The following is a 23,582-nucleotide window of genomic DNA, read 5'->3' on the forward strand; positions in this document are numbered from 1 at the left end:
AATTTCTGTAAATAAATAGTCCTAATAACATAAATGACAACAAAAAAACATATTTTTATATAGTCAGATACTTTAAAATGCACTAAAAACTGCCACACACACAAAAAAAGGTTTGAGTCTATTTTCTACAATTTCTCCTGCAACAGTGCAACAGCTGCCACAAAATATTTTCTGCATAATTTCTCCATTTCCCTCAAACTGTTTTCCATACACTCCAGGTGCACCACAAAGGAGGCTGCACGAGGAAAAAGCTCCATAAATGCTCCAAAATAAAGCTGAAGCGGAGGGTTTCGCGAGACAATGCCTAGAAATTCTGTGACTCAGATAACATATTGGCTGAGATTCCCCACACACCTTTTCTGCATAGTGAATGTAGGTGGACGCCTCCGGGCCGAGGTACTTCACCAGGCTGGAGATCACTGCATCTCTTCTCTCCTCCAACTAAAATAAGCACAGAAATATTTCTTTATCATTTCACAAAAAGAAAATCTATTACAGGATAACATGTGCTGAAGATAAACACATTTCTTGGTTTGGAATACCAAATAAAGACATTAGTAATAGAATCTAAGAGATTTCTCTCTGCATTGAAAGTATATTTACCCCAAAATCTGGCCTTTTTAAAATGTTAATAACGAGATCAAAAAATAAGTCCAAATGAATCAACGAGTTAATCCTCATATTATAAAGAGACATGAATTATGATTTATGAGAAAAAACAATTTAATTAGCTTTTATTCACATGTTTAAACACTGATCAGTGCACAGTGTTTACAGAATTCAGCATAGTTGACAACAAGGTTTATTCTTTCATGTCACACCATTATGTTTAAGCTTTTACAAGAACCAATGAGGTTTGTTCTCTCATGTCAAGCTAGTATGATGCTTGAAACTGCTGGGATGGAAGCTGAGCTGACAATAGTACATGCAACATCCATATCACAGAGAGGTGCAATAAAGGCAATCGATTTACAGTGTGTGCCAAGTGTTTATCTTGCATACGTAGGTTGTTTATCCAAATTTGTCTGAATTAGATGTGATTAGATCTAAACAATATATAACTTGCTTTTTTAATATGATTATTAAATTTATAAATAATAATAGCATTTATCTAGGGACATGTTATATAACAAGAAATATCGTTATTACAATACGTAGCAACAATATTGCATATTGCAGATTTTCCTAGTATCATGCAGTCTATAAACTTTGGTACACAAAACATAATAGCTGCGTCCCAAATCGCATACTTATGCACTATTTTACGCCATTTTGTAGTATAAATAGTGTAAGTAGTGTGTTCACATTGAAAACTCTCAAAATAATAAGTGCACTTTAATTACCCGGATGATGCACTCATTCAGCCGCTAAAATGAAGTGTGTAATGATGGACACTTCACGCACTCAACGACCGCAGGTTTGCTTACGTAGCGAAAGGGGCGGAGCGATCGGACGCACATGTTGAATAACTTTATTTATTTTGGATAGTGAAAGCAAAATTCTCCTACGAGAGTGATTATAGCGCCTCCGGATGGTAAATGCGGCAATACTCACGGCAGGTATTACTTGATAATTCAGTCGTTTATTTCACTGATTTGGCAACCGTCAAACGTCATCAGGGAAACGGTTTGAATTTCCGCTTAGTAAAAAAACATTAGTGTGCCATTTGGGACAGCACTACATACATATACTACCCTGTTGAGTGTGTAAGTGCATAAGTACATAGTGCATGAGTGCATAGTGTATAGTGTGCCATTTGGGACGCAGCTAATGTATTCATACCAAACTTGGTGTGCTTTAAGAGAAGAGTGACCAGAACTTAACTGCACAGTTTTGGCACAGTGCCACCTAGTGGTCTGGAGATAAGGAAAAAAAATATACTGTAGAAAAAATTGTTTGTTTTGAAATGCGGCCAATAGATTGTCTATCTATACTTTCGTTTGCAGTAAAACCTCCAGTTTGCATGAGGAGTATTTTTGTTATAAAGTGAAAAAGCTCCTCATGCAAACTGGAGGTTTTACTGAATTTCAGAAAAAAACATTCTCTGTCCACACTACAGTCTAAATGGCTGGCATCAGTATTTGAAGCCTACCAGTCTTGGCTGCGCATCTGTTTCAAAAGTTTGTTTTTCAGTCCTTTTACAATCAAAGTGTGTTATCACAAAGTGTGTTGTTAGGACACTGGGTTACAATGTAACCTGCTTACCTTATGTTTACGATCGTAATATTTATATCATTTGCTAATTAATAACCTCATGTCAAACTCTGAATCTGCATTTCATTTTGGAGTCTGTTACTGTCCACTGGAGGTCGCATTTCAGTCACAGACACATGTTTCGGCAGCCTTCCTGACTGACAAACAAACGAACGAACGAATGAATTAAATATGCAGTTTTTAATCAAGGCAACCCTAGGACGCTGAAATATAATTGGCTAAACTGGCAATGGCCAGGTTAAAATTACCAAAACAAAGACAATGTTCCGGCATGGAAAGCACATTTTCAAAGCAGAATATCTGACTTAAGCATTATTTTTCAGATAAACAAGTATGTTTACTTGGCATGTTTCCTAAATATCTGCAAACATATCATGGTTTTATGCTTTAGATTAGTTAAAAACTTACATACAGCACCTTTAAAACAAACAAAAAACATTAGTGTAAATAGCAGCTATGTCTATAGTTATAATTAGTTGAATTATTGGATTTTATTTGCTAAAAGTTACAAGTGTTGGGGGGGTGGGCTGCAAGAAAAAAATACACACAGTTAACATAAACTCATGAATTTGAAACATTGAAATCTTTTGTTACACTGCTGTATGTTTGTAAATTGTGTTTTGCATATGTGAATTGCATTTTACAATTAATGTATTTTATGTTGGTTGTGAACAAGAATTGGGGTTAGTAAATATATCCGCTTTGTAAATACTAATTCGGTTTTTATGCATGTGAAATTGTTGTATTTTTTCCATGAATTATTATTGGGACTAATCTGGCTCCTAAAGCTTTCTGCCCTGCATTTCATGCAACATTTAAGCATAAACAAAAACATTCTCAACCACTTTGCCTCTAGAAGCACATTTGTCAAACAAAACAAAACATCATTAAATATTTAAGAATTATTTAATGAAAAAACTTCCCTGGTCGGTCACCTAACCTAAACAAAACCAATGTTTTACAAATATCTTAACTATCTAGATCAGGGGAGCCCAAACTCAGTCCTGGAGAGCCGGTGTCCTGCAGGGTTTATCTCTATAACTTGCCTCAAAACATCTGCTTGGAAGTTTCTAGTATATCTAAACAGAGATTGATTAGCTGGTTCAGGAGTGTTTAATAGAGGTTAAAGCGAATAACTGAGTTTGGACACCCCTGGTCTAGATCACTAGTTATCAAATAAATAAACACATTACTATTGAGATAACATATCAATGTGACAGCGGGTAGCACAATCACCTCACAGCAAGGTCAGTGGTTTAAGCCCCAGCTGGGTCAGTTGGCATTTCTGTATGGAGTTTGCATGTTTTCACCGTGTTCGCGTGGGTTTCCTCCGGGTGCTCCGGTTTTCCCCACAGTCCAAAAACATGTGGTATAAGTGAATTGAGTAGGCTAAATTGTCCGTATATGTGTATGAATGAATTTGTATGGATGCTTCCCAATGACAGGTTGCAGCTGGAAGGGCATCCACTGCGCAAAAACACATGTTGGATAAGTTGGCGGTTTCATTCCACTGTGACGACCCCAGAATTAAAAAGGGACTAAGCAGAAAAAAAAATGAATGAATAACATATCGAGATGTAAGTGTCAAAGGTGCATACTGTAACTGCATTTAGCATTAACTTTATTTATATATGTTAATTTACTTGCAAATGGCATACAATGGGTTTCATCTTTCAGCCTGGTTAGATCAATGCTGTTTACAGTTGAACATCTCTAAAACCATGTGTATGTTTTTTTCTAAGAATGGTAGGCTAAGTGTAGTACCAGATGTATTTGTATCAGGGGAAAGATTACAAGTTGTATATGAGTACAAGTACCTTGGAGTTTTAATAGATTCAAAACTATCATTTCAGTCTCAGGTTAAAAAGGTTTGTAACCGGGTCAGATTCAGTTTAGCAAATTTTAGATTTATTCGTGATCAGATGTTATGTGAGGCTGCTCTAATCTATTATCACTCCATGATCATTTCTCACATCACTTATTGTTTAACCACTTGGTCCCAAGCCAGCATCACTACTCTGAAGCCACTTAAATCTTTATACAAACAATCCATAAAAACCCTTGATAAGAAATCAGTTCAATATCACCACTGTTTAATATTAAAGAAATACAACCTGCTTAGTTGGGAAAATTTAATTACATATGTACATATCTGTTTAATGTTTAAGACTTTACATAACCCGACTTCACCATTAAATCAGTTTATAAATATTAGAACGACTGCTCACCGAACTACTAGAGGAGGTGACAGAGGAGACTGCATTATTCCTCTCAAAAAAAGCAAATTCAGTCAATCTGTATTTTCAGTGAGAGCTGCTGGGGAATGGAACTCCATCCCACCAACAATAAGAAGATCATGCACTTTTCGTTCTTTTCAGTCTCATGTTAGAAATTGGTTATTGACAAATCAGCATTGTCAGCATTAGTACTGTATTATTGACACATTTGTACTGTTGTCTTTGGCTTGTTGTTCTCTGCTCCCATCAGTCTGTTCTTTTTTTTTTCTTTTTTTTTTTCTTTTCTTTACTTTTTTAACTGTATTTCTTATGAAAGTGTATTTAATGTTTAATGTTGTGCTTCTATTTTAGGTGTGACTTTTTAACATTCTGTAAAGGGTCTACGGATGAAAAATAGCCATTCTTGGCTAATTCTGGCACATTTTACAGTAATGTTTATTAATGTGCATTGAACCTGTAAACAAATAAACTAAACTAAACTAAATGTGCATGCAAAAAATATGACTTTTAATCGCACATCAAAATACATAATAATAATAATAATAATAATAATAATAATAATAATAATAATAAATAACCAGCAGTAATGGCAAAAACAGTAATATAAGCCATCTTTTTGACAGCATGCTAAACTTGACTTCATTTTCTTCACTGTAAGATACAGACTGGTTCTGACTCCTCCACCTCCATCAATCTGAATAACTCCTTTCCTTTTCGGTCTCCGTGAGTTATGAGCAGAAAGGGGCTGGGCCGCGCACCCCTGCTGTTACTATGCCAAGCAGTGACAGATGTTATGGGAGCGAATAAAACCCTGCATCTGCATGTTATGCACACTTCCACTTGAACCGAGTGTCCCGGACCATAATTCAGTGTGCAGTTATGGCTGTGCAGCAGGTATGGGACGGGGCGGCGGAGGAACCATCTGTGGGGGGGTTGTTATAAAAGTGTCCATAAGGATCTAGAGGGCCAGCCACTATCTCTAATGCCTGGCCATAAAACAAACCGCACAAAATTACACTTCATGTCCACACTTCAATCTTTGCCAGCTCATTCATGTGAAGTTAATGCGGAGTAACGGCAGAAAGCACACGCAATGCTGAGTAGTCAGTCAGAGCTCTCTGCACATCTGTATAAAGAAGCTGAGGACATGACTCGTCAGTTTCCCAAGAGCAATCTCAGTTAATGAATGCGAAAGATGGAGATTTCAACAGAAAATACTACAGTAGCAAGCACAAATTAGCATGTTGTATTAGCAGAAGAGAACTAGATTGGCTTGTCCATCTGATTCATTATGAATGACACGACTATCTTCTGAGTGGCTTAGAAGAACTGTTGCCATCTATAATGCATGACTACGGATGGCTTGGGAGAGGTTTGTCATAAGAAACATGCTTATCAGACCAGTTTATCTAAAAGAGGGAATTCTGGTCGTGACTGGTTTGCATAGATTTTAGCTTTAGGCTGGTTATTTTGAGCATGCAGGATGTGTGGCAATCTTTGTTTGACGGAGCGACGAGTAACAGATAAATCAATATTTTGGCATGTTATCAGTCATGAAGAGATCCTTTGAAGAGTCAGAGCTGGAAATATTTGTTCTCCCAAGATAACGCTTGCAGTTTAACGCTGTGGCAAAGACATTAAGGTAATCACTCATCTGATAGCGCTTGTTTGCGTTGACAGTTTGGTTATGGAGAAAATTAATTAGCGTTTTCATTGATCTGCCACAAACACTCGCAGAAAGACTAGCTTAGACTAGCATGAAAGCTACGCTTGTGTCAGTTTCATGATTGGTCTGTTGCTGCTGGATGCTGTAACTAAAATGCAAAAGCAAAAGGCATTTCTCAGTAGCTGTGCAATCTGACAAGAAAGGAGAATATGATGTTAGTGTAGATGTAGTATGTAGAAGACGGGAAATATTATATACTGTCATGATGACAAAGACAAAAATGCTGGGTAATACAGACTAAACCAAATGCTGGGTTAATTTTTTAAATTAAATTTATAGGACCAAATATATCCCAATGTTTGGGTTTGTCCATATTTTACCCAATTTTGGTTTAAATAACCCAGGACTTCTCAGAGTGTTGAACCCAGTTATTAAAACTAAATACGAGGGATGTCCATTCGGGCCCGATCACGTGGTTTCAGACCCGATTGGAATCAAGTGTTTCCTCCCAATATATGTATATATATAGTCATTATTTTTTTTACACACTTATAGTTATGCGGTGGCACAGAGTTAGACCTCTTGACTTCACACAGAAACAGCAACACGGCATGACATCCCTTTGTTGCATAAATGCTATTGGTTAAATGCGGCCAAAATAGAACACAGATCTTGAAGTGCAAAGCACGAGTATGTCTGCGGTTTGGAGGTATTATAAAGTTGATGACGACAACATTGTCATAGCCAACTTGTAAGATATGTAAACTTGGCATTGCAAAAAGTGTAAAGGAAAGGGCTACATTTAACACACCAAATCTGTGCCCTTAAAAAACAAATGTAGAACCTCGATTTAAAATGTCATCTTGCCACTTTTTACAATGAAAGCTCTGCCAGCCCTTTATAAGAAGATTTCTGACAAATTACTTGTTCTTGTCACGTTCGGTGAGGGGAAAAAGGAGCGAGGACTTAGGTGCAGCAAATAATGGGTGTTTATTAAGAATAAAATAAAAACAAAAAGGCAAAACAAACAACCCCGAGGGGGAAAACTCTAATAAAATAAATAAACGAACAAACAAACTTGACTAGACTGGCAGGACAAGACAGGGCTGGACACAACAAGACAGGAAACAATCGACGACGAACTGGCAAAGGACTGAAAACATGAGGGGGATTATAAAGCAAAAGTAAATTGACACACAGGTGAACATGACAAACTAATAATGGGTTAACAAGGAGGGTGGGACTAGACAATAGACGGGAGAGCGCATGACACAGAGAGACAATACAAGCCATGCGCTCACATAACACAACACTGAAGCACACGACAAAAGCACGTGACCACAATGTAAACACCGAGCCACGTGCTTTGACAAAAGACGCAAGACACGAGCACACGATGAATGAAAGCACTCACCGTGCGCTCACACACGCAGCGTGCATGCTTCATCCCAGCGCCGACCAAAACCGAAACCAACAAGACTGAGACGCTGGGAATGAAACACCACGCTGCTGACAAACGAAAACACAAACACGAGTACAAGAGCGCACGCGTCTGAGGGACGCAGAGCGCGCGCGCGGCCGCGTCAAGCAGAAGCGCGCACACTCTGCGTACACCCACGACGGCGCGCGCGCACACAGAGACAGAAACAGGACCAGACATGAGTAGTGTCAGAGCTCTGCCACCAAAACAAGAATTTACAAGACCAAAGTGGCAGAACCCTGACAGTTCTATTATAAGATGTACCATATGTTTTGCTCACCATGGACATATGAAGTTCATCCACAACACCCATGTCTCTACAAAGCCTTTATGTATTATAGAAGTATCGGATCAGGATTCGGTATCAGTAGATACTCAAAATCAAATGACTCGGACTCGAGGGCAAAAAAACTTGATCAGGACATCCCTACTAAAAACGTGTTGAAAAAAAAAGCACTCAGGGAAATGTTTGAAAAAAAGCACAATTTGACAGGAAGGCTAATAGTTGTATTGTTATGAATATTATTTTTTATATTATCCATGTACATTATTCATGTTTCTGCATGGAGTCTGCATGTTCTCCCTGCATTCGCATGGTTTTCCTCCGGGTGCTCCGGTTTCCCCCACAGTCCAAAGACATGCAGTACAGGTGAATTGGGTAGGCTAAATTGTCCGTAGTGTATGAGTGTGTGTGTGGAGGGTGTGGATGTTTGCCCTTTCACTAAATAAAAACGTTCTGTCAACTAAATTTCATAAGAATGGCCTCATGTTTTTGATCGTCATGTTTATGTCAGATTTATATCATCTTTTTTATGACAGATTTATGACAGACATGTTTATTTTGTCATGTTTATGTCAGATTTATATAATCTTTTTTATGACAGATTTATGACAGACTTTTATTTTGTCATGTTTATGTCAGATTTATGACAGACATGTTTATATCATCTTGTTTATGACAGATTTATGACAGACATGTTTATACTGTCATGTTTATGTCAGATTTATGACTGGCATGATTATATCATCTTGTTTATGACAGATTTATAAGAGATATGTTTATATTGTCATGTTTATGTCAGATTGATGAAAGACATGTTTGTATCCTGTTTATAGCATATTTATGACAGACATGTTTATACAATCATGTTTATGTCAGCTTTAAGGCAGACATGTTTATATCATGATGTATATGTCAAATTTATGACAGACATGTTTATATTGTCATGTTTATGACAGTTTTATGACAGACATGTTTATATCATCACGTTTATGTCAGATTTATGACAGACATGTTTATATCATTATGTTTATGCCAGATTTATGACAGGCATGTCTATATTATCATGTTCATGCCAGATTTATGACAGGCATGTTTATAACGTTTATGCCAGATTTATGACAGACATGTTTATATTATCATGTTTATGCCAGATTTATGACAGGCATGTTTATATTATCATGTTTATGCCAGATTTATGACAGGCATGTTTATATTATCATGTTTATGCCAGATTTATGACAGGAATGTTTATATTATTATGTTTATGCCAGATTTATGACAGGCATGTTTATATTATCATGTTTATGCCAGATTTATGACAGGCATGTTTATATTACCATGTTTATGCCAGATTTATGACATACATGTTTATAACATCATGTTCATGCCAGGTTTATGACAGACATGTTTATATCATTATGTTTGTGTCAGATTTATGACAGACATGTTTATATCATCATGTTTATGTCAGACTTATGGCAGACATGTTTATATCATCATGTTTGTGACAGATTCATGACAGACATGTTTATATCATTGTGTTTATGACAGATTTATGACAAGTTACATTTGTCTTGGTAATGTCAAGTTGTAATGACATACAGTTATAAGTTGTGATTTAATTTTGTTTGCATAAAGCCATCTCAAACAATGTCATTTTGCACTTCAAATTACACAACTGAGTGAATGACACTGAATGACATTTCTAATAAACATGCGAAAAATCTCATTTATACTTATGGTATGTCATGATTCTAAAGGTCTTCCGAAAACCAACAAATGTCTGCCAAAAAAATCCAATAGAAAATACAAGTATGATAAGTATAAGTGGATGAGAGCAGAAGTCTCAGCATATTACACTTACAATGGCCATGGGCCTTTTACTGCAAAAATAAGATCTCTTCAAGTTCAGTTAGATAAAAAAACTAACACCTAAGCCCCCAGAACAAAACATATGGTGTTTTCAGCAGGGTATTATGTCTGATCTACTTTAGAAGAGCAGATTTTGAGCAACTAAATGTCAATATGTATCTATTTTCACCTCTTGACTCATTGTCTCAGTGTTCTCTGAACGTGTGAAACTGAGAATAGACCTGACATTGGAACATACAAAATTTCCTCCTCTGTATCTCACACTCCCTCTTTCCATTTCTCACTCCAGCACAGCTCTCTATATGTTATTAAAATGCTTTTCTCTCACCTTTTTGTCGCACCAGTCGCGGGCCTGTATTCCGGTGATGAACCCCACCAGAGCCGGGTTGCCTTTGGGGCTAGTAGCATCAAATGTGACGCTCAAAGGGCAGCTCTCAGAGGGGCGAACCACAATCTCCCCAGAGAAACCCTTTTCCCTCCAAAATGCCTGTGAAGTCAGATGAAAACATACAGAGAATTATTAGCCTTGAAAATGTAAAGCTTTCACTCTTTATTAAAAGAGATGTTAAATGGACATTCACTGCATAAATATTAACAAATTGTGCATAAATATGAATTTTACATAGATTTGTGAGTGTTTAGATTGTTTCTGCACACTGATTATCACTCAAGTGGCTTCACTTTGTAACTAAAAAGTTGATCAATTTATAAATTGCATAAAAAAAATCGATCAACCTTCAAACTTATTTGCAAAAATTAATATCAATATAGTGATATAAAATGTTTTAGAGGTCAAATAGTTCATGCATTAGAATTAGATTTAGCTACTAAAAGCTCTGAAATTATGTACAATTATGAATAATAAATGGTAGATTTGTGATTATTCATATAAGATATCTGCATACTGATTGTCACTTAAGTGCAATTTCCTTTTAAGCTGGGCAATATGCGACCAGCTGTATTAAAAAATATGTTTTTCTCTAAAAATGTCTCAATCTTCGAACCTGCAAACTCACTGAAAAAAAGATGAAATGTTTTAAAGATCAAATAATTCCTACGTTTGTATCCATGCTATTTGAATTATTAACTAAGAGCACCGTAAAAAGAGGGAGACAATGAGCTTATGTGTTTTCTCCCATTTGTAAGTTGATTTGAATAAAAGCATTTGCTTAATTCTACTCATTTATATTTTACATTTATTCATTTAGCAAACTCATGCATACTTAAAGGTGGTCCCATATGTGGCTTCAAGTGCATTAATAAATGTGTTATACATAATTCATGAAAATATGCAATTAAAGATAATAAGGAAATATTAAAACACATGGTTTAAGCTCTTAGGCAGGTTTGAGAACCAGTATACCAGTGTGCTGCGCCAAAAATTTCTCTCAGAAAATTTCCACCTGACCCACAACAGATTTTACAGAACATTTTGTTAACACTAAAATAAAACTTACTTATTTAAAGTAACAAAAACAGTCTAATCTAATCGAACCAAATATCCAAGCTCAATGCATGCACAAAATTTTAAGTTAATCTCCTGATTATTCAACTGATTGACAAAATGGGAAGTAAAAATTACAAATAATAAAAAAGCCAACATTAAATGTAGACATTAGCCCTGTTCACACATACAGACATTTTTGGAAAATTAGCAATTTTCCGGAAAGGTCTGTATGTGTGAACAGGCCCTTTTTGAAAATACCAGTAAATTTGTTCTGGCTAATTTTCAGAAAGAGCAATTGTAACATTCCCGGTAATTTGCCGGAATGCTGAGCTGTGTGAACACAGAAGGAAGATTGCCTGAAAGAGCACGTGCACATCTAGAACGCGCTGACGTGAGATGTCTATTTTAGCCAATCAGAACACTCGATTCTGAAACAAGCGGTTTATGAAAATAAAGTCCTTTGAATATTTTTCCAGACACAATTAGCTGCTAGATGTTAGTCAGATAAGGTTTACATGTTCCTTCTTAATGCTTAATTAACTGTGTAAATAATTATCGATAAGATGCTTATGATAAGCTGTTGTTTGTTTACCTTCAAGCTTTTCTTCCTTCAGTTGCCTGATGCGTCGCGTGTGCCCATGAAGCAGCTGGTAAGCGCCAGCACACACACACATACCATGTACATCTCGACATGCGAAAGTGTTTCTCTATATGTTTTCATAGAAGTTTTTCACAATACTGATCCATCCCCAGAGTTTGTAATGTAGTCAAATGTTTACAAATACAAGCCCAGCCATTTAGAGCTCATTTCTGGTTAATGATGTCAGAATTTACCGGTATTTTGGAATAGATGTGTGAACGGCCTTTTCCTGAAAAAATTCCATAATGTCCTCGCATGTGTAAACATCGCTATTTTGAATTTACCAGTAAAGTCATATCGGAAATTTTCCGGATATTTACCGGTATCACTGTGTGAAAGGGACTAAAGAAAGTGTTTTTTGAATTTGCATGCATGTCAACCTTTTCATAATACAGGGGTGTCCACACTTTGTCCTGGAGGGCTGGTGTCCTGCAATGTTTAGTTCCAACCCCAATCACCTGAGCTAGCTAATCAAGCTCTACTAGGCTTTGTAGAAACATCCATGCAGGTGTGTTGAGGCCAGTTGGAGCTAAAATCTGCAGGACCCCACCCCTCCAGGACCAAGTTTGGACACCCCTGAGTGTTTATGGATGTTTCCCAGTGATGGGTTGCAGCTAGAAGAACATTCGCTGCATAAAACATATGCTGGATAAGTTGGCAGTTTATTCTACTGTGGCGACCCCAGATTAATAAAGGGACTAAGCCAAAAAGAAAAGGAATGAATGGTAAATAATAAAATAAATAGTAAGTCAATATGTTTGTGAAGAGAATTATTTAGAAAAGAGAATTATTTAAATTTGGTTTCTAATCAAAAATCTCAAGTGACCTATTTAACCGAACCAAATTATTATTAATTATCTCCCCTAAGTTCTAACTATTATACGTTAGCTACAACAGCTTACCTGTCACGATCATTAGCAATCTAGCCTCAGCAGAATGCTAGAGAACTACAAATCTGTCACTGAACTGGACTCCAAATACTATCACGCATCTCAGACACACCAGTTCCTGATTCCCTCTGATAACTCATACACAGCTAGAAGCTCATGATGAACTGATTACAAGGACTATATATGCATTTCACTCACAGATAAACTTTGCTGAGTCTTGTTTTTTATTGTAACACTGAAAAGTTGTTCTTTGTTTTGCCTTGTCTAGCTGTGTTTTTGACCATTTGCATAGTATGTTTTCATTGTTTTCGCCGTCTTTCCTGGCTATTCGCCTGTTTTTGACTACACTTCTGGATTAACTTCATGCTCCTGTTTGCTACCTGTTTGACCGTTGCCTGCCTAAATACTTTTGTGAATAAACTGCACTTAAGTCCTCACATCTCCATTGCCAGTGTTCCTTCGTTACAATACCGTAAATATGTATTTTTGTTTTCAAAAGAATAAAATGGAACTAAAATTTAAATAAATAATAATGATAAATAAAAAAAATTTGAATTAAAAAAAAATCTTTAAAAATAATATATATATATATATATATATATATATATATATATATATATATATATATATACACATCTCATGCACCAGGAAATTAGTGAATTACACACCATTTTCCTAATTTCCAAAAGACATTTCGCAGTTGACAGCAAAACCTCCTCATTTGATTGAAGTGTAGTCTAAAGTCACAGCAGAGCCAAGATGAAATATTAAATTAAAGTGAGGGCTTACAGTGAATGTGGTAGACTGAGCATGAGGCAGAGGCTCTCCATGCCTTTGCACATTTTAACTTCATTATGGCATTTAATGCAATTGAGCTGCAGGCCAAGTGACTGCACTGGGAAAGCCAGTAAAGCCAGCGCTGGTATAAGTGGATGAGCTACGCGTGTTACTCACAGTGGGGTAAGTGATGATAAACTTCGTCATGTGGCCCATGGGTAGAGACTGGATGAGGCGCTGGCGCTCAGATGGAAGGGGAGGCTCATAGTGGATCTGGGCTGAAAGGAAAGGCATAGGCTGAAGTAAATAAGAGCCATTTAGCTTTAGAAAAAAAGGGTGGATTTGATACTGACACAAATCAACAAGGACAATTGAGAAAGTTAACAACTCTATTCGAAAAAATATTGATCGGCTTTGTTGTTTACTGACTGTTAAAGAAACACTGAAAGCATTCTTAACAGTCAAAGGGGAACAACTCTGAAGTAAAGAAACTCTAAACTTATTTGAATAAAATGTTAGTATTTTGCTAATCTAATGCTAGACTCCAACAAGCATAAATAGTGTACATGCACAGTTAAGTAGCATTATTTGATTAGTTTAGTTGTTATAACTCATATACATGTGCTAATCTACAACATTTTATCATCAGCATTTGATTTTGATGTTCGTATTTGGATTTGAATGCTAAAATGTGATTGTTTGATCAAGCAGGTATTTAGAAGAGGGTTTGATGTTGCCAAGCTAACGTTGTGAAGAGGCATAAACAGGTCAATTCTAACAAATAGATACTGTAAGTAAGTCATCAAACAAGATTATAATGTTAGCATTTTGCTAAGCTAATGCTAGAATCCAATAAATATGGTCCAAAAATGGCATTATTTAATTAGTTAGCTAGTTTAGTCATAATGTCTCACAAATATGTGCTAATCTACAACATTTTATCATCAACATTTGATTTAGATGTTAGCATTTGGATTTTAATGCTCGAATTTGATTGTTTGATTATGTTAGTATTTGTAATTAAGAGGGGTTGATGTTGCTAAGCTTGCTGTAAAACTCTGAGGCATAAACAGTCAGTTCTCACTTTGAAATCTGTAAATAGTATGTCATTACACAAGACAATAACACTCACATTAGTAGACGTTTAATTGTAGGTGTTCTTATTTGGAAGCGTTATGTTTACAGTATGTTAGCATTGGGATTTAGTAGTTGACTATGCTATAACGCATCAATTCATAAACATTTCAGGTAAAATGGTGTGTTTTATCAGTATTCTGTTTTTTATCGGCTCTTTCCTAATAATCCGACGCATTTGAATATGTTAAGCTTTTGTTTGAATTTGAATTTACAATCATGTTGCTAAACGCTGTACCTGAAACTCACAATTTTAGATAACATTATGTAATATTATAACTGACTGCTTTTTTATTCGTTCTAAGTCCTCAATGAAATATACGCTGGCACAAAATACATGTTAGCATTTACATTTAAAGTCAGTTTAATATTAGCATTTTGCTATGAGCAGGTGTTGTAAAAAGAATCATAAAAAGGTACTGTGCATACAAATGTTTAATTACAACTATCAATTATATCTTAAAGGGGACCTATTATGCAAAATCACTTTTAAAAGGGGTTTAAACACAGTTGTGTGGCAACAGTTTATGAACATAAAGAGCATCCAATGATCAAAATTAATAAATGCAATCTTATATAAATATACTTGATAGAAAACAGTCTGCAGAAACACTTTGATTGACATTCTTCCTTGCCATCAGAGGGGTAAAGCCCCGCTCATTAATCTCTCTCTCTCATTAGCATAAACAGCCCTGAGTGAGAAGCAGCCATCTACCATTAGAGTTCTCACCTGCTGAAGATAATGCTGCCCACTGAGGAGATTATACATTTTTTCACATAGATAACATAAGTCATGTTTTAAATTTGCTGCTATGGTGACACACAAGCGTTTGTAGCTCCACCCTCTTTTGAAAAGAGCAGCCTCGTTTGAATTTAAAGCGACAGTCCCCATAAAGTCTCAATTTGTAAGGTATTTTGAGCAGAAACACACTCTAGGCATATCAAAGACTTGTTTTACATCTTAAAAAGGGGCAATAATAGGTCCCCTTTATTAAATAACTAAAACACAAGCTATTATACAACATCTTGATCACATTAGCAAGCATCTTGATTGTACACTGAAAAACATATTCGGCAAAATTGTTATACAATTTTATTTAAGTTATAACAATTTATATGTGTTGAATATGGGTAAGCAAATTAAATTTAGTAAGGTTCAATGTAATTTGTTTGTTGCAATTCAACCCATATAAATAGTTTATAACCACTTACATTTTGATAAATCCAAAGAATCATCTTTAAATGTTTTTTTTTTTTTTTCAGTGTAGATGTCAGCATTTGGAGGTTTTCTGTATACGGTACTGTATACGTTGACTTCATGTTAACCTTTTTGCTATAAGCTGAAGTTGAGAAACTCTAACAAGCATAAAAATAGAGCATACACCTGCAACTACCTTACATCTGTACTTGCAGAGAGCTCATTGCATGCATTATAGTATTGCTTTCTCTGCAAAAGATTCTTTGTAAAGCTGCAGCGCCTGAAATTTTGTCTTATTATGTTTTAGAAGGCAGAAAGATTAAGTAGCTACACAGTAGGAAGAAGAAAAATAATAATAATAACAAATGGTAATTTCCTGCCAGAACATTATCTAATAAATTTAGCTGAAATCCTTACAACACAATGAGAAATTCAAAATGAGTAAAACGCCTGTGAACCAATGAACACGTAAGCTTCCTACATTGGCTCATACTTCACTGACTGGCTTTAGAAACAAAGAAAATATCTCATGAACACAGCGGATTCTGGGCACCTGCATATATTTGGATAGAGGATAGGACTGAATAGAAATACAGAAAAACAGGAGACAGACTCCAAAATGAGAGGTAAGGCAAAAACAGAGTGCACCGGAAGACAGGCAGGAGGAATATGGTACAGAATAACTCATAGGTCTCAGATCATCGCTGGATATTGATTCAGGTAGCTATACCTTATAATCAAGCAGCACTTTGGCAAATTGGATGTAATACTTCAGTGACTAGCTCTCCATGGAATTGCCAATCTATTAAAGAATCCCTGCGATTTAACACTACTACTTTGTTTTCTTAAAAGCCGTAATTAAGGCTTAGGCATTTCTGTAAGTGTGGGGTATCCAATAATGTTATGTGTGCCCCCCAGGGCCATCTCCGTGTCTGCGTAAGGCAAACGCTGCCAGAAGGGACCCTGACCTCATTTTTGACAAGACAGCCATCTGGCAACAAGCCGACATGTGAAGCAGGGGGCATGCAAATAAATAATCATGCTGCACGAAAAAAAAAAATCTAATAATTATTGTTTAATAATAAAAAATAATATGCTGCATGGTTGGTCAAATGAAATGCAAGTGATTGACAATAAAAAAAGATTCAGTCAATAAAAAATTAAAGAAAGAAATAATAAAAATTAATAATAGTCAAAAAATATTAAAGGTAATTTTATTATATTTCATCTATTAAGTCACTTTAAAATGCATTTTTAAATATAAATTTAATATAATTTAATTTGACATATTTGTAAGTGGTGAATAAACTACAATGGGTGACATTTTAAAAAGAGCATTACCACCAGGAGTCATACTGCCACACTAAAGTAGTAAGAACGTGTTTTTAGGTATAACCACAGTTTGTAACTATGCTGCCAGGGTGCGCAAAGGGACGGAATGCAAACGTACAGGAATATACAGTAGCTGTAAATACTCTGCTACTTGTCAATGAAGATGAAACAATGCATTATAATCCCTCCAATTTTATTTTGAAAAAGGAAATTCAAAAAGGTTTGGAACCATTTAAGGGTGTGTAAATTGTGAGTAAATGTTCTTTTTTATTGAGTGAAATATCCTTTTAACACAACAGAACACTTTTCACACAAAAAATACTTTTCACACATGATACAAAAAAAAAAAAAAACAATATCTGAAATATTGTGCCTTAATCAAGCAGCACAATAATAATATAGGTCTCTGAATGTATATGTCTGTATACTATAGGATGTAAAAGTTTCAATCCAAATATGTTTAAAAAGGAATCCCAAGAGAGAAATTGATTTTAATATACATGATGAGAGCAACACACATATTATGAACTTTAGGTCAGCTTAAAAAGAACTTTTATTTAAAAGCCTATTAACTGCACACTGTTAGACATTTCAAAGGGTTTTTACAGTAACTTACTGGCAACACTGTTGCCAGTAAGTTACTGTATTTTAGATTTACAGTATACAACTGTAAATCCGTTTACAGCATGTTACTGTAGTGTCTGAAAATGGTTAACTACTGTAAAAACCTAAGTTAACAGTTAGCTACTGTAAACCTTTTAATTTTGTCCTAAATATTTTATAATATTATTTTATTAATATTATTTTAATACTATAGACCTAAAAAAGACACAATTACAAAATATTAACAAAATAAACACTCTTTATTTAAAACATTGGAGATGCTTAAAACAAGCTTAAAAATGTGTAAAAACATTACATTTCAATCATTCAAAATATTTTATTTTAAGAAAAAAAACATTGAAAATGAAAAAGCACATTAACATACATGTACAAATCTAATTTAAGTGTCTGACCTGCATATTGTTGAGAAAAAAACCCCCAATTGTACTAAGTACTACTGACATTAAACCAGACACAATTACAAAATATTCCATTCTTTAAAACATTAATAATGCTTAAAGCATTTAAGGAAAATGTGTGACAATTACATTAAGCAATAAAATCAACACATTAAAAATAAATAAATCACACAAAGCACTAGAACATACATGTACAATAAAAATTTAAACTTCTGAATTGCATATTGTTGGAAAAATAAATATTTGTAACTATTAGCCGACTCAGAAACAACACAACTTTAAAATATTACTAATTCTGGTGTCAAATGCTCAACAAGGTCTGAATTCACATATTCAAATGCAGTTCATCTTTATTTCTATTGCACTTTTACAATGTAGATCAATGATGTCAAAGCAGCTTAACATAGAAGTTCTTGTAAATTGAAGCTGCTTCAGTCCAGTTTTCAGAATTGAAGCAGTAAATGTCACTGCTGAAAGTCCAAACACTGAAGAGCAAATCCACCGATCCACCAATCGTAGCCAAGCGATCCAGTGGCGACAGTGGCATGGAAGAAACTTCACCAACTGACGAAAGTGTAGAATAAAAGCCCTTGAGAGATACCAGGCTCAGTTGGGCACGACCAGTTCTCCTCTAGCCAAACTTGTGCAAGGCCGCAGTCTAGGCACCAGAGGCTTGAAAGTTCACCAGCGGGTGGTCAGGCTGGTCCATTGGATCAATGCGGAAACTCATTGATCACGTGTGTCTTTTAGGATTCACTCCTCCATGACCACCACAGCATCTGGTCAGGATTTGGCCCAGTCCAGGATTATGAAGAACTCTGGATAAGGACAAACAGACTAACATAAGCATAGAAGAAGCTTGTTTAAAAAAAATAAATCATATACTGGTTAATTATTTTGAAGCATGGCAGCTAGGTTGGGGTAGTTTTCAGCTGGTACTGAGCAACTGGCTCCTGCTCATAACCTGCTCACTACCATGTTTAAAAGATAACTAACCAGAATGTCCTGTTTATTTTTTTCCCTAACAAGGTTTTACAAAAACATTGTAGCATTTGTGATGGGTTGATTCACTGCAGGACAGATTAGACTATTTGTTTTATGTATTCCTAATAAACTAAAACTGACTGAATACTGATAAAACTATTGAGAGTGTCTCACCTAATCCAAGTTCTCAGTTAGCTGGTGAAAGAAGGATAACTCACTGTTGTTCATGGTTGTCATTCTCTTCACTACTTCTCCTGCTATCTTCTGGCTCACTCTGGTTGTTGCTGTGCATTTTGTTTCATCCTCTGGAATTTATACAAAAAATTGTATTATTTTATTTATTACAAAATATTTAGGCAACATGAAATGGGGAAAAAGACATTTAATACATAGACAAATGCATGTATCCCAATACTAATTATTGTATTTTAAAATGTCTGACCCATGACAGACCTCAATCTGCTCAAAAATATTATAAACAAAGATGAAAAAAAAACCCTACTAAATGGTTTAATAAAAAAGGGAAAAAGATTTTTTATTTAGCTAGCAACTAAACATGTGACACATTTTGTATTAAAAGTAATGTTACTATATTGAGAAACAAATAGATGTACAGTACTTACTGTTGTATGAGGTCCAGTTTGCACAGGCAGGCTCCCAGTATTCTATATTGAGACCATAAAAAAGCCAAAAATACAGATAAGAATACCATGCTACAATCCACAACCTCCACACAACTTTTTTTTTATTTGTTTACCTTGGTTGCTTACTGGTCTTGCTTATTTTTTAAGCATAAGGCTGTGCTGATCAAGATGTTCCTCCGAAATGCTGTTTGTTTCTTCAGACAAAACCTGGTGCTGTGCCAGTGCTATATCTAAACAGAAAAAAATATAATGGTAACAATTATGTTAAACCAAATGTCAAGAGTTGTGATAAAAAAATAATTAGCAAACAATAAATAGCAAAAAGGTGGTTATTAGCATAATGCATAGAGGTAAAGTTGGTTTTATATTAGCAGATTCAGACTTCCCCCTTAATAATTTAATTTCATAAAAGTATTATTTGCAAACTCTAAATAGTGAAATCATTTTAGCAGCTAACGACTATCAAAGTACAACATGCTCACGGTCAAATAAACAGTGTTAATGTTGATTTCAAGTCATACTGGCATGCTAATTCTGATCGAATATTCAAAGTAACATGGTAAACAGTATAACGTAAGAGTCTTCTAAATGAACGAATGTGCGAATATAAAACCAACTTTACCTCTATGCATATTGTAGATTTACGTTAACGTTCTTATAGGTTACGTCGCGATGTTATTTTCTCAAGCTAACGATATAAGTTACTCTAAACCAGAGAAAAATAAGTTCACAACATCTAATATATATAAAGTATAAATCAATATAAGTTAAACGTTGCACGTTAAAATGAGTTTGAGTCCAATTCAGTATAAACTTAGCTCAGTTTAGCTAACAGTTAACATTACCATTTTAAGATCGCTTCAGCCAATGTTGCCGAGCAAACATATGCTAATAGAGGTGCTCAAATCAATGTCGAGTGTTGTCAGCACAGACAGACGCGCTTTTACCTGGATTATTTGATGGTCTTTCATTCATATTCTTCTGGGGGAAAACACTCTCTGCCGGACCGTTGTCTCGTGATAAGTGTCCTCCAAAACTGTCTGCATACCTCTGGTTCCCTCCTAAACCAAAACCCGCTGCAACACCGGTTCCTATGTAAATAAATAAAAAGATATGACGAGAACAATGGCTAATAGTCATAAACAGTCTTATTTAAAGTAATAGTAGTGTTAATGTAATAAATTAAATAAAGGTAACATCTTAATAGATGATATATTTCTCAAATGGGCGAAATAACGCCAAGCCAGAGAAAATATTAATAGCCAACTTTATACTTTACTTTGTTCTTTTCTCGTCCACAAAACATTCTGTAAAATGAAACACTGCCTCAGCTTACCAGAGTAAAGTTTGTTAAATCCAGTATGTTCTTCAGGCACACTAATAAATTGTCCTCCAGAATTGCTCCAGGGTCCTCAGGCAAAATGTGGTGCAGAGTAGTCGAATCGCCGCAAGGTGGCGTTGAAGCAGTTGTGGAAAATACAGTATAATACACGAATTTTTACAAATACAGTACATCGCTGTATATGTTGTTCGACGTCACACTAAATTCCCATAATGCAACGGTAAATACAGTTATTTACCGTAAAAGGAATTTGCAGTATTACACTGGGTGAAATACAGTAATTAACTGTGTAATTTACAGAAATGTCTAACAGTGCACTTTAATCATTTGCACTTTAGATTCCTGAAGTACTTCATAAGCCACAATTCTTAAAAATACGAATTAGAGAAAATGAATGTCTTAATGGGCACCACATGGTTTGTTCATTTGTTTGTTTGTTTATTGCTTATATAGATATGTATTTAGTTTTTTTAATCAAAAATCAAAAATTTAAAAATAAAAAATCCACACAAGATCTGATTTTTTTTTCATCTGCATCCAATTCCAAATGTGCTTTTAAATCAAACATATTTTCTCAAAATCTAGACATCTGACCTGTGCCTGAACTCACAGTCAATTCTCGTTGGAATTTAAACCCAAAGTGCAAGGACAGCATGTTTGCCCACAAAAATATTTTTTTATATATTTTATGAAGCAGACATGCCTGTGCACACTATTGATGTGGGAACTTTATATATTGGTCAGAGATGCACACAAAGAAACATTCAGGAGCATAGAAACCTGCTTTCAACATCTGATCCGTGCATTCTATACGCAAAAACCATTCAATTTCTTAGCCGTGAGCAGCAACTTTGCTGTTTTTGTAGTTGATAGTAGCTTCACTCTAAAGGGACAACGAACAAATGCAGATTATTTAAAACAATCTCTCTCTTGTTAATTTTATTATTCAAACAAATATTAGGTAATCTTACATCTCTATGTTTTGCTTCAAAATTCTAGATCCATACAAAATGTAGAAAACTAATAACGTAAATTACTTTTTTCTCAGTATATACAGTATCTTCATTTACATCCTCAAGTTCATAATTTGTATTGCAAAGCTACTAAAAGTGAATTTAGATATACTCATTGTCTGTGTTTTCTATGAATATCATTATGTAAGTACTTATATGTTGCTACAGTATTTTGGTATTATTTAATACTTAATGCTTGTAAATTTGTTCTTCAATTTGGTTTAATATATATTATAATGTGCTCTGCCAGAGCCTTCAGTGCCATATGATCCTTTAGGAATCTTCCAAAGATCAAGAAGCATTTTTATAATTATTCTGATCTATATTTAAACAGTTGAGTACATTTTATTTGGGATTCCTTGATGAATAGGAAGATACAAAATCAGATTGTATCGGAAATTCAAAGCTTTTGTAAAAGTATACACTATACAATTATGATTTAAATTCATCAAAGATGACTAAAACATTTGTAATGTTTATATATTATAATGTTTATAATGTTTATATATTATAACATCTGAACTTTATATTAGACAAAGAATCCTGGAAAAATATAATACTAATAAATCTGCTGTGTTTAACACAAGTATAAAAAAATAAATAAAGAAATAAAGAAAGAAAATAAATAAAGAAATACAAGAATAAATAAATAAATTAATAATACATTGATTTTCTTTTTGGCTTAGTCCCTTTATTAATCAGGGGTCGCAACAGCGGACTGAACCAGCAACTTATCCAGCAATGTTTTACGCAGCGTATATCCTTCCAGCTGCAACCCATCACTGGGAAACAACTATACACACTCATTCACACACATACACATTCACCTATACCACATGTCTTTGAACTTGTCAGGGAAAGCGGAGCACCCGGAGAAAACCCATGCCAACACATGAAGAACATGCAAACTCCAAACAGAAATGCCAACTGACCAAGCCAAGGCTCGAACCAGCAATCTTCTTGCTGAGGCGATCTGCTACCCACTGCACAACTGTGACACCCAAACATATTAATAAAAAAAAAATCCTGAAGGATCATGTGACTGGAGTCATGATGCTAAAATTTCAGCTTTGAAATCCAAACAATGTTATTTTTAATATGATTAGTTTTAACTATTTTACTTTTTTCAGATCATTAGCCATTAAATCTTGTAAAATATTGGTCACATGCGCAGAGATTTACTCACAAAGATCATGTTTTCATGCCATTTTAGGTCTTATTTTGAAATAAGACAAGCGCAAAGTGTTTATACAGTACTGTATCTAAGGGCTCTATTTTGATGATCCATGCGCAAAGTGCAAAGTGCAGGGCTCAAACACATCAAGGGTGTGTCAGAATCCACTTTTACTATTTTAAAGACGGAAAAATCCACTTTGCACCATGGTGCATGGTCTAAAAGGGTTGAAC

The 23,582-nt window shown here is 35.0% G+C and overlaps 1 protein-coding gene and 1 long non-coding RNA gene across 5 annotated transcripts in view; both read right to left on the reverse strand.

Moving 5' to 3' along the window:
• Positions 1 to 23,582, reverse strand: part of si:ch211-127i16.2 — an 83,910-nt gene that overhangs the window by 18,805 nt on the left and 41,523 nt on the right. For both annotated transcript variants that reach the window (XR_015500993.1, XM_087270450.1), the window contains 3 exons: positions 13,684 to 13,784; positions 10,081 to 10,239; positions 355 to 441 (listed from right to left, as the gene is read on the reverse strand). Coding sequence is in view for 1 of the 2 variants with exons in the window: in XM_087270450.1 (XP_087126576.1) it covers positions 355 to 441; positions 10,081 to 10,239; positions 13,684 to 13,784 (347 nt within the window). In the remaining variant the exon portion in view is untranslated. The remainder of the gene's footprint in view (positions 1 to 354; positions 442 to 10,080; positions 10,240 to 13,683; positions 13,785 to 23,582) is intronic.
• LOC147842037 (uncharacterized) lies at positions 18,015 to 22,373 on the reverse strand. Of its 3 annotated transcripts, none has more exons than XR_015500994.1 (6): positions 21,157 to 22,373; positions 20,768 to 20,911; positions 19,934 to 20,050; positions 19,800 to 19,841; positions 19,395 to 19,481; positions 18,015 to 19,010 (listed from the first exon to the last, which is right to left on the reverse strand). It is a non-coding gene; the product is annotated as an uncharacterized LOC147842037 (long non-coding RNA). The 3 variants fall into 3 exon arrangements; XR_015500995.1 differs by having other exon boundaries at positions 19,351 to 19,481; positions 21,157 to 22,045; XR_015500996.1 differs by lacking the exon at positions 21,157 to 22,373 and having other exon boundaries at positions 19,947 to 20,050; positions 20,768 to 20,820.

This window comes from Danio rerio, chromosome 10, assembly GCF_052040795.2.
Source record: "Danio rerio strain M-AB ecotype USA chromosome 10, GRCz13ab, whole genome shotgun sequence".
Classification (NCBI taxonomy): Eukaryota; Metazoa; Chordata; class Actinopteri; order Cypriniformes; family Danionidae; genus Danio; species Danio rerio.